Raw genomic sequence first — 17500 nt, 5'->3', positions numbered from 1 at the left:
CTTTAAAATTCAAAATTCAACCGAAAAAAAGAAGAGAAAAACTAGCTAATTCGAATCTTTTTGAAAAAATAAAAAAAATAATTTATGGAACATCATAAGTAATTTTTCCTGATTAAGATTAATTTTACAATTTTGATGACATGTTTTAAATAGGTTAAAATCCAATCTACACTTTGTTAGAATATATAACAATTGGACCAAGCTATATTTCTAACAAAGACAAATCATTATTTCTTCCAGATTTTCCAGAACAAAAATTTTAAAAGAAATTCAAAAGACTTTGAAGTAAGATTTAAATTTGATTGTACAGATTTTCTAGATTTGCCAATATAATTTTTTTGAATTTTAATCATAATAAGTTTGAAGAAATATTTCGCAAATATTCTTCGTCGAAAAAACAGAAGCTAAAATGAAGAATTAAATTAAAATGTATTTATTATTCTTTACAATAAAAAAATTAAATGTACTTGAACATTGATTTAAATTGTCAGGAAAGAAGAGGAAGGAATTTAAAAGGTAAAAAGGTATATGTGTTTAAAAATCCTAAAATAATTTTTAAGGTTGTATTTTTTCTCTAAAATTGTCTTTCTGAAAGTTATAAGAAGCAAAGTAAAAAAAATTAATGAATTTATTCAAACAAGTGAAGACCAAGTCTTTAAAATATTTTCTTGGATTTTCAAATTATATTTGAGTTTTGTCTCTCTTAGAATCAAAAATGTCGAGCAAAGCGAGACCAGCTTGCTAGTAAATAAATACAATTTAAAAAATAGAGGCAGCTCAATGGTAAGTGCTGCTATTTGAGCTATTTTTAGAACAGGCCAGCAGGCTACTCATCTGGTCCTTACGGGCTACCTGGTGCCCGCGGGCACCGCGTTGGTGACCCCTGCTCTAGATCAACTTCAGATCTATCTGCCGATACACATTTTTATTATTATTATTAGTTGGTTGTCTTTTATGCCCTTCTTGTTAAAGAAAACATTTTTTAATGGCAAAAACACAAAATATGCAACATCTTCCCATAAAAAATGTCAAAGTGTAGTATTTGATGTGAAGTCATTTTGAGCCTTAAATAGGTCAATAATTCATAACAACATTGATTTTTGAGTCATGACAGTTTAAAAGAAAATCCCACTGAAATTCTTGGAGGTTCAAAAGTGTTCATTAAAAGTGTTAAAATGAAGTCATACTTGAGTTTTTATTCTTTTACTTTCAACACATGAATTTCTAGATCAACTTCACATCTATTTGTTGATTATAAGGTTTTATTTTTCTTCAATGTCCTTTTTGTCATAGAAAACTTGTATTTTTAAATGGCAAAAACATCACATTTTGCAATATTTCCCCCCCAAAATATTTCAAAGTGGAATATTTGATCTGAAGTCATTGGAGCCTTAAATATGTCAATAATTTATAACAACGTTGATTTTTGATTCATTATTATTTTTTTGAGCAATGACAGTTTAAAAGTCTTACTAAAATTCTCAGGAATCCAAAAGGGCTTATCTTTAACACTTATTAGAAGTGTTAAAGATGATATTTTTTTGTTTTACTTTCAACACATAAATCTCTGGATCAACTTTAGATCTATCCATTAATTATAATATTCTTTTTCTTTTTTCTTTTTTTTTTGTCGTTTGTTCAATGTCTGTTTTTGTCATAGAAAACGTTGTATTTTTTAATGGCAAAAACACAAAATATGCAACATTTTCCCATTAAAAAAAATGTAAAAGTGCAATATTTGATGTGAAGTCATTGGAGCCTTAAATAGGTCAATAATTCACGTTGATTTTTGATTTTAAAAAAAAAAGGTTGAGTCATGACAGTTTAAAAAAAAAAATCGCACTAAAATTCTTGGAGATTCAAAAGGTTCCCACTCATTAAAAGTGTTAAAATGAAGTCACACATAAATCTCTAGATCAACTTCACATCTATTTGTTGATTATAAGGTTTTATTTTTCTTCAATGTCCTTTTTGTCATAAAAAACTTGTATTTTCTAACGGCAAAAACATCAAATTGTGCAATATTTTTCCCCAAAATACGTTTATTTTTATTAATATTTTTTTTGAGCAATGACAGTTTAAAAAGTCCCACTAAAATTCTCAGAGATCCAAAAGGGCCCCACTCAATAAAAGTGTTAAAAATACGATTTTTTTATTGTTTTACTTTCAACACATGAATCTCGAGATCAAATTTAGATCTATCCGTTGATTATAAGTTTCTATTTTTTCCTGTTTTTTTGTTTGTTTGTTCAATGTCCTTTTTTGTCATAGAAAACTTTGTATTTTTTAATGGTAAAAACACAAAATATGTAACATTTTCCCATAAAAAATGTCAAAGTGTAATATTTGATGTGAAGTAATTGGAGCCTTAAATATGTCAATAATTCATAACATTGATTTTGATTCATTATTATTTTTTAGAGCAATGACAGTTTTAAAGACAAAAACAGCCTGCATGGCAGTTTTGTGTTTTTAGAGTCAAAATTGCAACTTCTTCTTGTTAAGTTTCACTTCACTCTTTTATTCCACCTTTTATGCTTTTTTTCGTAGTAGTATTTTTAGAATGTGCCGCCGGCCGTTAAAAACTTAGCTGCGGGTCGCAAATGGCCCCCGGGCCACACTTTGGACACGTGTATTTTGGCTTTAAAGGTTGCATGGTTGGTTTTTGTGTGAAGTGCGACACTTTTAGGGTCCCTAAACTCCTCCTGCGCTCTGTAACCCCTCAGGACCAACGATGAGCTGGTGGCCTTCCTATCACAGCACAGAGACAAGAACTTTCTCAAATCCCACGGCAGAGAGAACGCCCGGTGAGTGGTCTCGCCTTAAAGTGCAAAGCATTAAAAGCTGAACAGTCCCAAGGCCACACTTGGAAAGTAGTACCGAGCCTACGCCAGCAGGCTTGTTGCTCGGTGGAGCGTGGTGCAGTTTGATGAGGTGGGCCAACACCTACTGGTACTGTCATCCCTAGTTTATACTCCTCTCAACATGGAGATAAAAACAATATATTGTCTTATTTGCTCTGTGACATTTAACAATGTTTACTCATGGACTTGAAGTGGACAGAGCACCAATAAGTGGCAATCACCTCGAACCTGAAGTCTGTATGGCCATATATCATTCATCATATTATATATATATATATATATATATATATATATATATATATCACAACATAGAGGGAGACAAGCGCTAGTATTTAATATGTACAAAGTAAATAAATAGTCATGTACATAAGTTTTGTATGTAAATATTTACACACATAATACCAGTATTTAGTATATAAAAATAAATAACATAAGTTTTGTATGTGTATAGTAAATATTTACCCATATGATACCAGTATTTAGTATATAAAAATAAATAGTGAAGTAGATAAGTTTTGTATGTGAATAGTAACTATTTACACATATGATACCAGTATTTAGTATATAAAATAAATAAATAGTGAAGTAGATAAGTTTTGTATGTGAATAGTAAATATTTACACATATGATACCAGTATTTAGTATATAAAAATAAATAGTGAAGTAGATAAGTTTTGTATGTTAATAGTAAATATTTACACATATGATACCAGTATTTAGTATATACAAATAAATAAATAGTGAAGTAGATAAGTTTTGTATGTTAATAGTAAATATTTACACATGATACCCATATTTAGTATATACAAATAGATAGTGAAGTAGATAAGTTTTGTATGTGAATAGTAAATATTTACACATGATACCAGTATTTAGTATATACAAATAGATAGTGAAGTAGATAAGTTTTGTATGTTAATAGTAAATATTTACACACATGATACCAGTATTTAGTATATATAAATAAATAAATAAATAGTGAAGTAGATACGTTTTTTTATGTGACTAGTAAATATTCACACATATAATACCAGTATTTAGTTTATAAAAGTGAATAAATAGTAAAGTAAATAAGTTCTGTATGTGACTAGTAATTATTTACACATATGATACCAGTATTTAGTATGTACAAAATAAATAGATAGTGAAGTATATGTTTTGTATTTGAATAGTAAATATTTACACACATTTTCTTTTGTATAATAGTTATTTAGAGCACTATTTCGTTTAGTTATTCATTAGTTTTGTTTCCTTTGATTTATTTTTTTGTTGATAAAATTTTTCAACATAATAGTTAATATTTATTCTCCTTTTGGTTTCTATGTGATTTAGTTATTCTTTATTTTGGATTTACCGGTAGTTATATTTAATCTTGCTTTTCTTGGTATTTTTGTCTGTTTTCCTCATTTTTGGTTCCTTGCTTATGTGATTTAGTTGTTCTTTAATTTATTTAGTTACCGGTATATTTAATCTTGCTTTTCTTGGTATTTTTGTCTGTTTTCCTAATTTTTGGTTCTTTCCTTATAGTTCATATGTGATTTAGTTGTTCTTTAATTTATTTAGTTATATTTAATCTGGCTTTTCTTGGTATTTTTGTCTGTTTTCCTAATTTTTGGTTCTTTCCTTTCGGTTCATATGTGATTTAGTTGTTCTTTAATTTATTTAGTTATATTTAATCTTGCTTTTGTTGGTATTTTTGTCTGTTTTCCTCATTTTTGGTTCTTTCCTTTTGGTTCGTATGTGATTTAGTTATTTAATTTATTTAGTTGTATTAATCTTGCTATTTTTGATATTTTTGTCTGTTTTCTTAATTTTTGGTTATTTCCTTTTGGTTCCTATGTGATTCAGTACCAAAAGTTGCGAACTTTATCGCCGTTGTTCTATACTAAATACTTTCAGCAAAAATATGGCAATATCGCAAAATGATCAAGTATGACACATAGAATGGATCTGCTATCCCCGTTTAAATAAAAAACATTTCATTTCAGTAGGCCTTTAATGTTTTTAATTGTATTTATTCTTGCTTTTCTTGGTACTTTTGTTTGTTTTTCTCATTTTTGGTGGTGTCCGTTCGGTTCCTATGGGATTTAGTTGTTCTTTAATTTATTTAGTTATATTTAATCTTGCTTTTTTTGGTATTTTTAATCGGTATCGGCCCTGACTACTAATAATCGTTATCGGCCCTGACTACTAATGATCGGTATGGACCTTGACTACAAATAATCGGTATCCCCCCGACTACTTATAATTGGTATCGGCCCTGACTACTAATAATCGGTATGGGCCCTGACTACGAATAATCGGTATCGGCCCTGACTACGAATAATCGGTATCGGCCCTGACTACTAATAATCGGTATCGGCCCTGACTACTAATAATCGGTATCGACCCTGACTACTAATAATCGGTATGGGCCCTGACTACTAATAATCGGTATAGGCCCTGACTACTAATAATCGGTATCGACCCTGACTACTAATAATCGGTACAGGCCCTGACTACTAATAATCAGTATCGACCCTGACTACTAATAATCGGTATAGGCCCTGACTACTAATGAAGATCTGCACAGTGTGTCAGCAATGAAGTAAAGAATGATGGTCAAATGTCCAGTTCCTGGAAGGAGTAGAGTGAGCACCAAACGCTGGATAACAAACTGAATGTGTTCTTGGTCTTCAAGGTTTATCAAGAAGCAGGGCCTGGATCGACTCTTCCATGAGTGTGACAACCACATGTGGCGCCTGGGAGTCCGCACCATCCCAGATGGCCTGGAAGTCTCCGGTGGCTCGGATTGGTTTGCACTGACCCGCCGCTTCGTGGACTATGTCATCAACTCCCAGGATGACCTGGTGTCGGGGCTGAAGCAGTTCTATTCTTACGCTCTGCTCCCTGCTGAGGTGAGTGGACACACCACCATGACATTTAACTTCTTCCACCTGTCTCACATGGTGACAATGTCACCAGTCCTTCCATATTTGGGGTTGACCATACCACCTCATTGTTTTAAAACGGTTCCATCCGATACAGTTCAGTGAGTTAAAATGGATTGAGTAATTTTTGATAAAAAACAAATCAAGCAGCGTGAGTGTGAAATAAATAGTGGACACTGCAGGTGAAGTGTCCCTTTTTGCTGGGTTGCATCCATTTTTAATTGACATGATCATTGACACCATAATTGACATAATAATTGGCATGATAATTGACATGATAGTTGTTGGCATGATAATTGACATGGTGATTTACATAAGTGACATGATAATTTACATAATTGACATGGTAATTGACATTATTTACATGATAAGTGACATAGTTGACATGATAATTGATATAACTGACATGATAATTGACATAATTGATACAATAATTTACATCATAAATGACATAATTGATATCATTTACATGATACTTGACATAATTGACATAACAATTGACATGATAGTTGTTGGCACGATCATTGCCATGATAATTGACATGGTAATTGACAATGGACATAATTTATATGATAATTGACATATTTGACATAATCGATATAATAGTTGACATGATAATTGACATGCTAATTGATATTATTATTAACATGATAATTGACATAATTGACTTAATAATTGGCATGATGATTGACATGATAATTGACATAATGGACATAATTTATATGATAATTGACATATTTGACAATCGATATAATAGTTGACATGATAATTGACATGCTAATTGATATTATAATTAACATGATCATTGATTTAATAATCGACATAATTGACTTGATAATTGATATAATAATTGGCATGATGATTGACATGATAATTGATATAATTTACATGATAATTGACGTAATAGATATAATTTACATAATTGATATAATTTGCATGATAAATGATAGAATAATTTATTGATAATCGACATAATTGACATGATAATTGACACGATGGTCGAGCAGCTTGAGCGTAGCATTAAAACAAGTGAGAGTGAGTGTAGAGTTAAGCAAACAATGTCGTAATGTTGTTTTGTTCTTGGGTGTTCCAGTCGTTCAAATAGAGACATAGGAAAGAGTCCAGAAAGAAGTGGTTCACAAAGGTAATAGTCAGGGAAAAACAAAATGGCTGTTAAAATATCCCTTTCATCATCTAGTGGAATACAATCGGACCATGCTCGTGTCTGCAGTGATCACTTTGTAAAATGCTTGTTTGAACATTTGATTTGTTTGAGAAACTTTCTGTGATGCAATCGTCTTTATTGTAGTAGTGTTAGAGAGCAGAACTAAACGTAGAGAAAGGACGATTAGTTTGTGTTCTTCTGTGGCTGCTATGCCTAAATATACCTAGAAGACCTGCTTGTGCAAATAAACTAACGTCATGTTAAGTCCTAGTAATAAATATTGTGATTGTTGGTCCAATCCACCATATTTTCATTGTCCTATTTCATAACAAACTAAAAGCTTAGTTGTTGTTGTGCAGGAAAGACTAGATCTTAATTCTACACGGATGACCACATTATAGTGTCTTTGGTGATATTTGTTAGCATGAAGAAAATATCCTTCATAGTATTAATAAATATATATACTAGCATATACTCAAACTTGATATCGCTAGCAAACATTGCTAAACAACAGATAAATAATGAGACAAAATATCAACTTCACAGCATAAAAACAACTGCAGACATGAAGTGGATGAGATTAATATTTGTAGCAGGAAATCAACTGCAAACAAACTTTTTCTCATTTAGCGTCACGATCACAGCAGCACGGCACTCGTTACGTCAATCAAATACGTTACTTAGAGATGCACCAATAAGTCCATCGTTGTCTTTCACCGATTGATGTTTAATTTGTGGACCCCTCAGATGTAAAGACATGATGTGCTTCCAATCTTTTTTTATTTAAATCCTTGTGTCAAATGAAGTGAGGGAGCAGTAACCTCTTGGTGATGATGAATGGTTTAAATCTTTCAAACATTATTTTTCTTAAGAGTGTAAAAATCCACTACATCCCATTTTAAATATGTGTTCATGATGGCTTTCAAAACAGGCCCAAATCTGCCCTGATTAGACTTAGACTTCCTTTTTGTTGTCATTCAAATTATAACTTTACAGTACAGATATGAACGAAATTTCATTTCATTGGCTTATGGTAGTGCAGGATAAAAAAGCAATAAGGTGCTTATATAAATAAATAAATAAATAAATAAATAGGTTACTGTACAGATGAATATATTGCACTTTTTCACATGCGTCCATGTTTATGGATGTTTGTTATATTGTCTTTTTTATTCCAGCCAGTTAATCCATTTTGGGGGGAGCTGAGGGGATTTTTTATGATGCGTTCAAGATGCAGGTAAATAAACAGTAGCCTCATAAGTTTAGACCATCGCCTGAAACCCAGAAGTGCTTATAAGTCACGTGATTGCAAGCTAGCAATATTGCTGTTATTTCTTGTAAGGGAATGGTGTATAAATGAATTATGGACACAAACAAGCATGTAAACAACAATTGATGGCCAATGCATTCACATCTTATTTGAATAAATGGGTTGTTGTTCATGAATAATTCCCTGAACACAGGAGGTCTGTGAGGGCAAAGGATTTCAAAGAGTAGACACAAATTTTTGCTTTTGTTTAGTTATTGTATACTATTGACTTTGCAATTGTGTGTAACAAAAGAGGATACGAAAGCACTCACTATAAAACCTTTACAGTTAACACACCCTGCAGCAACATTCTTTACAAACAACCAGGGCTTTCAAAATGAATGTGTTAATGCAGACTAATTCATCATCATCATTATAAATCTAATTACAAAAGCAGTGAAGTTGGCACGTTGTGTAAGTGGTAAATAAAAACGGAATACAATGATTTGCAAATCCTTTTCAACTTATATTCAATTGAATAGACTGCAAAGACAAGATACTTAACGGTCGAACTGGTAAACTTTGTTATATTTGGCAAATATTAGCTTATTTGGAATTTGATGCCTGCAACATGTTTAAAAAAAGCTGGCACAAGTGGCAAAAATGTCTGAGAAAGATGAGGAATGCTTACCAAACACTTATTTGGAACATCCCACAGGTGAACAGGCTAATTGGGAACAGGTGGGTGCCATGATTGGGTATAAAAGCAGCTTCCATGAAATGCTCAGTCATTCACAAACAAGGACGGGGCGAGGCTCGCTTGAGCAAATTGTCCAACAGTTTAAGAACAACATTTCTCAACCAGCTATTGCAAGGAATTTAGGAATTTCACCATCTACGCTCCGTAATATCATCAAAAGGTTCAGATAATCTGGGGAAATCACTGCACGTAAGCGGCAAGGCCCGTGACCTTGGATCTCTCAGGCGGTACTGCTTCAAAAAGCGACATCCGTGTGTAAAGGATATCACCACATGGGCTCAGGAACACTTCAGAAAACCACTGTCAGTAACTACAGTTGGTCGCTACATCTGTAAGTGCAAGTTAAAACTCTACTGTGCAAACCCAAAGCCATTTATCAACAACACCCAGAAACGCTTCGCTGGGCCCGAGCTCATCTAAGATGGACTGATGCAAAGTGGAAAAGTGTTCTGTGGTCAGACGAGTCCACATTTCAAATAGTTTTTGGAAACTGTGGACCAAAGAGTAAAAGAACCATCAGGCGCAAAGTGTAAAAGGCAGCATGTGTGATGGTATGGGGGTGTATTAGTGGTCAAGACATGGGTAACTTACACATCTGTGAAGGCACCATTAATGCTGAAAGGTACATACAGCTTTTGGAGCAACATATGTTGCCATCCAAGCAACGTTATCATGGACGCCCCTGCTTCTTTCAGCAAGACAATGCCAAGCCACGTGTTACAACAGCGTGGCTTCATAGTAAAAGAGTGCGGGTACTAGACTGGCCTGCCTGTAGTCCAGACCTGTCTCCCATTGAAAATGTGTGGCGCATTATTGAGCCTAAATTACCACAAGGGAGACCCCCGGACTGTTGAACAACTTAAGCTGTACATCAAGCCAGAATGGGAAAGAATTCCACCTGAAAAGCTTCAAAAATTGGTCTCCTCAGTTCCCAAATGTTTAAAAGGAAAGGCCATGTAACACAGTGGTAAAAATGGCCCCGGGACAACTTTTTTGCAATGTCTTGCTGCCATTAAATTCTAAGTGAATGATTATTTGCACAAAAAAAATGTTTTTCTCAGTTCTAAACTTAAAAGTCTTGTCTTTGCAGTCTATTCAGTTGAATATAAGTTGAAAATGATTTGCAAATCATTGTATTCTGTTTTTATTTACCATTTACACAACGTGCCAAATTGGTTTTGGGTTTTGTATCATAAGAATTAAAAATCAATGATAGTCAATTGTTACTAACTGAATTGAATTCTCACCACTCATTAGATAGAACATTGTAGTTGTTGGACAGCAGTAAAATAGAACCTCATGTTAAATACTGTCCTTCGTGCCTGTTCTCAGTCCTTCTTCCACACGGTGCTTGGCAACAGTCACATGTGCGACAGCCTGGTGGACAATAACCTCCGTGTGACCAACTGGAACCGTAAGCTGGGCTGTAAATGCCAGTACAAGCACATTGTGGATTGGTGCGGCTGCTCCCCCAACGACTTCAAACCACAGGACCTCATTCGCATTCAGGTGAGTGGGAGTCGCATGCGCTCATGTTGTGTTACCGCCACGGCTGGACAATTCATCACGTTTCTATTTCGCCTGCTCGCCATCGTGAAGCTATTGTAATCATAAAAACGATTAATTGGCTGCGCCACGTGCATGCAAACTCTTGTGACGGATGAGTGAGTGAAAACAAGACCACGTCTACGAGACGTTCGGATGCCACCATGGTTACCACTTTTTACTTAACACAGCACTAGTATGCCTCATCAATATTTACTAGACCCAACAAAAAATGTGAGGCATTTCCGCGTTCACGTAAACGCGGACGGAGTCACAGAATTGGCCAATAAAATGAAATCCAGTGTTAAATGCAGAATATCCTGGAAATTGACGTACATGTGAGAGAAATGTTGTCATTGTGAGGAGAAGGAACATGTGTTTGGGAAAATAATCATTCATCCCCGAAACACATCCTGAACTAAACAATGTGAAGACGGCAGCTTGAAAGGAGGAAGCTAAAGCTAGGAAGAACAATCCATACACGCACACAACATTTCTCAGCTGTTGTGTTGTTGTGAACGACATCATGGATGTAACAACAATGTACAAACAATCATACACACACACAACATATCTCATCTGTTGTGTTGTGAACGACATCATGGATGCAACATCAACGTGCAAACAATCATACACACACTACACATCTCATTTGTTGGGTTGTTGTGAACGACATCATGGATATGACATCAATGTACAAACAATCATACACACACTACACATCTCATCTGTTGTGCAGTTGTGAACAACATCATGGATGTAACATAAATGTACAAACAATCATACACACACTACACATCTCATCTGTTGTGTTGTTGTGAACGACATCATGGATGCAACATTATGTACAAACAATCATACACACACAACACATCTCATCTGTTGTGCAGTTGTGAACGACATCATGGATGTAACATAAATGTACAAACAATCATACACACAACACATCTCATCTGTTGTGTTGTTGTGAACGACATCATGGATGTAACATAAATGTACAAACAATCACACACACACTACACATCTCATCTGTTGTGTTGTTGTGAACGACATCATGGATGTAACATCAATGTACAAACAATCATACACACACTACACATCTCATCTGTTGTGTTGTTGTGAACGACATCATGGATGTAACATCAATGTACAAACAATCATACACACACTACACATCTCATCTGTTGTGTTGTTGTGAACGACATCATGGATGTAACATCAATGTACAAACAATCATACACACACTACACATCTCATCTGTTGTGTTGTTGTGAACGACATCATGGATGTAACATCAATGTACAAACAATCACACACACACAACACATCTCATCTGTTGTGCAGTTGTGAACGACATCATGGATGTAACATTATGTACAAACAATCATACACACAGCACATCTCATCTGTTGTGTTGTTGTGAACGACATCATGGATGCAACATTATGTACAAACAATCATACACACACAACACATCTCATCTGTTGTGCAGTAGTGAACGACATCATGGATGTAACAAATGTACAAACAATCATACACACACTACACATCTCATCTGTTGTGTTGTTGTGAACGACATCATGGATGTAACATCAACGTGCAAACAATCACACACACACAACACATCTCATCTGTTGTGTTGTTGTGAACGACATCATGGATGTAACATCAACGTGCAAACAATCACACACACACAACACATCTCATCTGTTGTGTTGTTGTGAACGACATCATGGATGTAACATCAATGTACAAACAATCATACACACACTACACATCTCATCTGTTGTGTTGTTGTGAACGACATCATGGATGTAACATCAATGTACAAACAATCATACACACACTACACATCTCATCTGTTGTGTTGTTGTGAACGACATCATGGATGTAACATCAATGTACAAACAATCATACACACACTACACATCTCATCTGTTGTGTTGTTGTGAACGACATCATGGATGTAACATCAATGTACAAACAATCACACACACACACAACACATCTCATCTGTTGTGTTGTTGTGAACGACATCATGGATGTAACATCAACGTGCAAACAATCATACACACACTACACATCTCATCTGGTGTGTTGTTGTGAACGACATCATGGATGTAACATCAATGTACAAACAATCACACACACACAACACATCTCATCTGTTGTGTTGTTGTGAACGACATCATGGATGTAACATTAATGTACAAACAATCACACACACACAACACATCTCATCTGTTGTGCAGTTGTGAACGACATCATGGATGTAACATTATGTACAAACAATCATACACACAACACATCTCATCTGTTGTGTTGTTGTGAATGACATCATGGATGCAACATCATGTACAAACAATCATACACACACAACACATCTCATCTGTTGTGTTGTTGTGAACGACATCATGGATGTAACATCAACGTACAAACAATCATACACACAGCATATCTCAACTGTTGTGTTGTTGTGAACGACATCATGGATATGACATCAATGTACAAACAATCGTACACACACAGCACATCTCATCTGTTGTGTTGTTGTGAACGACATCATGGATGTAACATCAATGTACAAACAATCACACACACACAACACATCTCATCTGTTGTGTTGTTGTGAACTACATCATGGATGTAACATAAATGTACAAACAATCATACACACACTACACATCTCTTCTGTTGTGTTGTTGTGAACGACATCATGGATGTAACATCAACGTGCAAACAATCATACACACACAACACATCTCATCTGTTGTGTTGTTGTGAACGACATCATGGATGTAACATAAATGTACAAACAATCATACACACACTACACATCTCATCTGTTGTGTTGTTGTGAACGACATCATGGATGTAACATCAATGTACAAACAATCATACACACACTACACATCTCATCTGTTGTGTTGTTGTGAACGACATCATGGATGTAACATCAATGTACAAACAATCATACACACACTACACATCTCATCTGTTGTGTTGTTGTGAACGACATCATGGATGTAACATCAATGTACAAACAATCATACACACACTACACATCTCATCTGTTGTGTTGTTGTGAACGACATCATGGATGTAACATCAATGTACAAACAATCACACACACACACAACACATCTCATCTGTTGTGTTGTTGTGAACGACATCATGGATGTAACATCAACGTGCAAACAATCATACACACACTACACATCTCATCTGGTGTGTTGTTGTGAACGACATCATGGATGTAACATCAATGTACAAACAATCACACACACACAACACATCTCATCTGTTGTGTTGTTGTGAACGACATCATGGATGTAACATTAATGTACAAACAATCACACACACACAACACATCTCATCTGTTGTGCAGTTGTGAACGACATCATGGATGTAACATTATGTACAAACAATCATACACACAACACATCTCATCTGTTGTGTTGTTGTGAATGACATCATGGATGCAACATCATGTACAAACAATCATACACACACAACACATCTCATCTGTTGTGTTGTTGTGAACGACATCATGGATGTAACATCAACGTACAAACAATCATACACACAGCATATCTCATCTGTTGTGTTGTTGTGAACGACATCATGGATATGACATCAATGTACAAACAATCGTACACACACAGCACATCTCATCTGTTGTGTTGTTGTGAACGACATCATGGATGTAACATCAATGTACAAACAATCACACACACACAACACATCTCATCTGTTGTGTTGTTGTGAACTACATCATGGATGTAACATAAATGTACAAACAATCATACACACACTACACATCTCATCTGTTGTGTTGTTGTGAACGACATCATGGATGTAACATCAACGTGCAAACAATCATACACACACAACACATCTCATCTGTTGTGTTGTTGTGAACGACATCATGGATGTAACATAAATGTACAAACAATCATACACACACTACACATCTCATCTGTTGTGTTGTTGTGAACGACATCATGGATGTAACATCAATGTACAAACAATCATACACACACTACACATCTCATCTGTTGTGTTGTTGTGAACGACATCATGGATGTAACATCAATGTACAAACAATCATACACACACTACACATCTCATCTGTTGTGTTGTTGTGAACGACATCATGGATGTAACATCAATGTACAAACAATCATACACACACTACACATCTCATCTGTTGTGTTGTTGTGAACGACATCATGGATGTAACATCAATGTACAAACAATCATACACACACTACACATCTCATCTGTTGTGTTGTTGTGAACGACATCATGGATGTAACATCAATGTACAAACAATCACACACACACAACACATCTCATTAGTTGTGCAGTTGTGAACGACATCATGGATGCAACATTATGTACAAACAATCATACACACACAACACATCTCATCTGTTGTGCACTTGTGAACGACATCATGGATGTAACATAAATGTACAAACAATCATACACACACTACACATCTCATCTGTTGTGTTGTTGTGAACGACATCATGGATGTAACATCAATGTACAAACAATCACACACACACAACACATCTCATCTGTTGTGCAGTTGTGAACGACATCATGGATGCAACATTATGTACGAACAATCATACACACACTACACATCTCATCTGTTGTGTTGTTGTGAACGACATCACGGATGCAACATTATGTACAAACAATCATACACACACAACACATCTCATCTGTTGTGCAGTTGTGAACGACATCATGGATGTAACAAATGTACAAACAATCATACACACACTACACATCTCATCTGTTGTGTTGTTGTGAACGACATCATGGATGTAACATCAACGTGCAAACAATTACACAGACACAACACACCTCATCTGTTGTGTTGTTGTGAACGACATCATGGATGTAACATCAACGTGCAAACAATCACACACACACAACACATCTCATCTGTTGTGTTGTTGTGAACGACATCATGGATGTAACATCAATGTACAAACAATCATACACACACTACACATCTCATCTGTTGTGTTGTTGTGAACGACATCATGGATGTAACATCAATGTACAAACAATCATACACACACTACACATCTCATCTGTTGTGTTGTTGTGAACGACATCATGGATGTAACATCAATGTACAAACAATCATACACACACTACACATCTCATCTGTTGTGTTGTTGTGAACGACATCATGGATGTAACATCAATGTACAAACAATCACACACACACACAACACATCTCATCTGGTGTGTTGTTGTGAACGACATCATGGATGTAACATCAACGTGCAAACAATCATACACACACTACACATCTCATCTGGTGTGTTGTTGTGAACGACATCATGGATGTAACATCAATGTACAAACAATCACACACACACAACACATCTCATCTGTTGTGTTGTTGTGAACGACATCATGGATGTAACATTAATGTACAAACAATCACACACACACAACACATCTCATCTGTTGTGCAGTTGTGAACGACATCATGGATGTAACATTATGTACAAACAATCATACACACAACACATCTCATCTGTTGTGTTGTTGTGAATGACATCATGGATGCAACATTATGTACAAACAATCATACACACACAACACATCTCATCTGTTGTGCAGTTGTGAACGACATCATGGATGTAACATAAATGTACAAACAATCATACACACACTACACATCTCATCTGTTGTGTTGTTGTGAACGACATCATGGATGTAACATCAATGTACAAACAATCATACACACACTACACATCTCATCTGTTGTGTTGTTGTGAACGACATCATGGATGTAACATCAACGTGCAAACAATCACACACACACAACACATCTCATCTGTTGTGTTGTTGTGAACGACATCATGGATGTAACATCAATGTACAAACAATCATACACACACAACACATCTCATCTGGTGTGTTGTTGTGAACGACATCATGGATGTAACATCAATGTACAAACAATCATACACACACAACACATCTCATCTGGTGTGTTGTTGTGAACGACATCATGGATGTAACATCAATGTACAAACAATCATAGACACACAACACATCTCATCTGGTGTGTTGTTGTGAACGACATCATGGATGTAACATCAACGTACAAACAATCACACACACACTACACATCTCATCTGTTGTGTTGTTGTGAACGACATCATGGATGTAACATCAATGTACAAACAATCATACACACACTACACATCTCATCTGTTGTGTTGTTGTGAACGACATCATGGATGTAACATCAATGTACAAATAATCATACACACACTACACATCTCATCTGTTGTGTTGTTGTGAACGACATCATGGATGTAACATCAATGTACAAACAATCATACACACACTACACATCTCATCTGTTGTGTTGTTGTGAACGACATCATGGATGTAACATCAATGTACAAACAATCATACACACACTACACATCTCATCTGTTGTGTTGTTGTGAACGACATCATGGATGTAACATCAACGTGCAAACAATCACACACACACAACACATCTCATCTGTTGTGTTGTTGTGAACGACATCATGGATGTAACATCAATGTACAAACAATCATACACACACAACACATCTCATCTGGTGTGTTGTTGTGAACGACATCATGGATGTAACATCAATGTACAAACAATCATACACACACAACACATCTCATCTGGTGTGTTGTTGTGAACGACATCATGGATGTAACATCAATGTACAAACAATCATAGACACACAACACATCTCATCTGGTGTGTTGTTGTGAACGACATCATGGATGTAACATCAATGTACAAACAATCATACACACACAACACATCTCATCTGGTGTGTTGTTGTGAACGACATCATGGATGTAACATCAATGTACAAACAATCATAGACACACAACACATCTCATCTGGTGTGTTGTTGTGAACGACATCATGGATGTAACATCAACGTACAAACA

The 17500-nt window shown here is 35.2% G+C and overlaps 1 protein-coding gene across 1 annotated transcript in view; it reads left to right on the top strand.

Moving 5' to 3' along the window:
* LOC133642468 (xylosyltransferase 2-like) overlaps window positions 1-17500 on the top strand; it is a 38720-nt gene that overhangs the window by 7670 nt on the left and 13550 nt on the right. Inside the window, exons 6-8 of the mRNA XM_062036659.1 lie at window positions 2727-2807; window positions 5545-5761; window positions 10301-10477. Of these exons, the coding sequence (XP_061892643.1) occupies window positions 2727-2807; window positions 5545-5761; window positions 10301-10477 (475 nt within the window). The remainder of the gene's footprint in view (window positions 1-2726; window positions 2808-5544; window positions 5762-10300; window positions 10478-17500) is intronic.

The sequence above is a fragment of the Entelurus aequoreus genome, linkage group LG25, assembly GCF_033978785.1.
Source record: "Entelurus aequoreus isolate RoL-2023_Sb linkage group LG25, RoL_Eaeq_v1.1, whole genome shotgun sequence".
Lineage (NCBI taxonomy): Eukaryota > Metazoa > Chordata > Actinopteri > Syngnathiformes > Syngnathidae > Entelurus > Entelurus aequoreus.
This window is presented reverse-complemented; position numbering and strand designations above follow the sequence as displayed.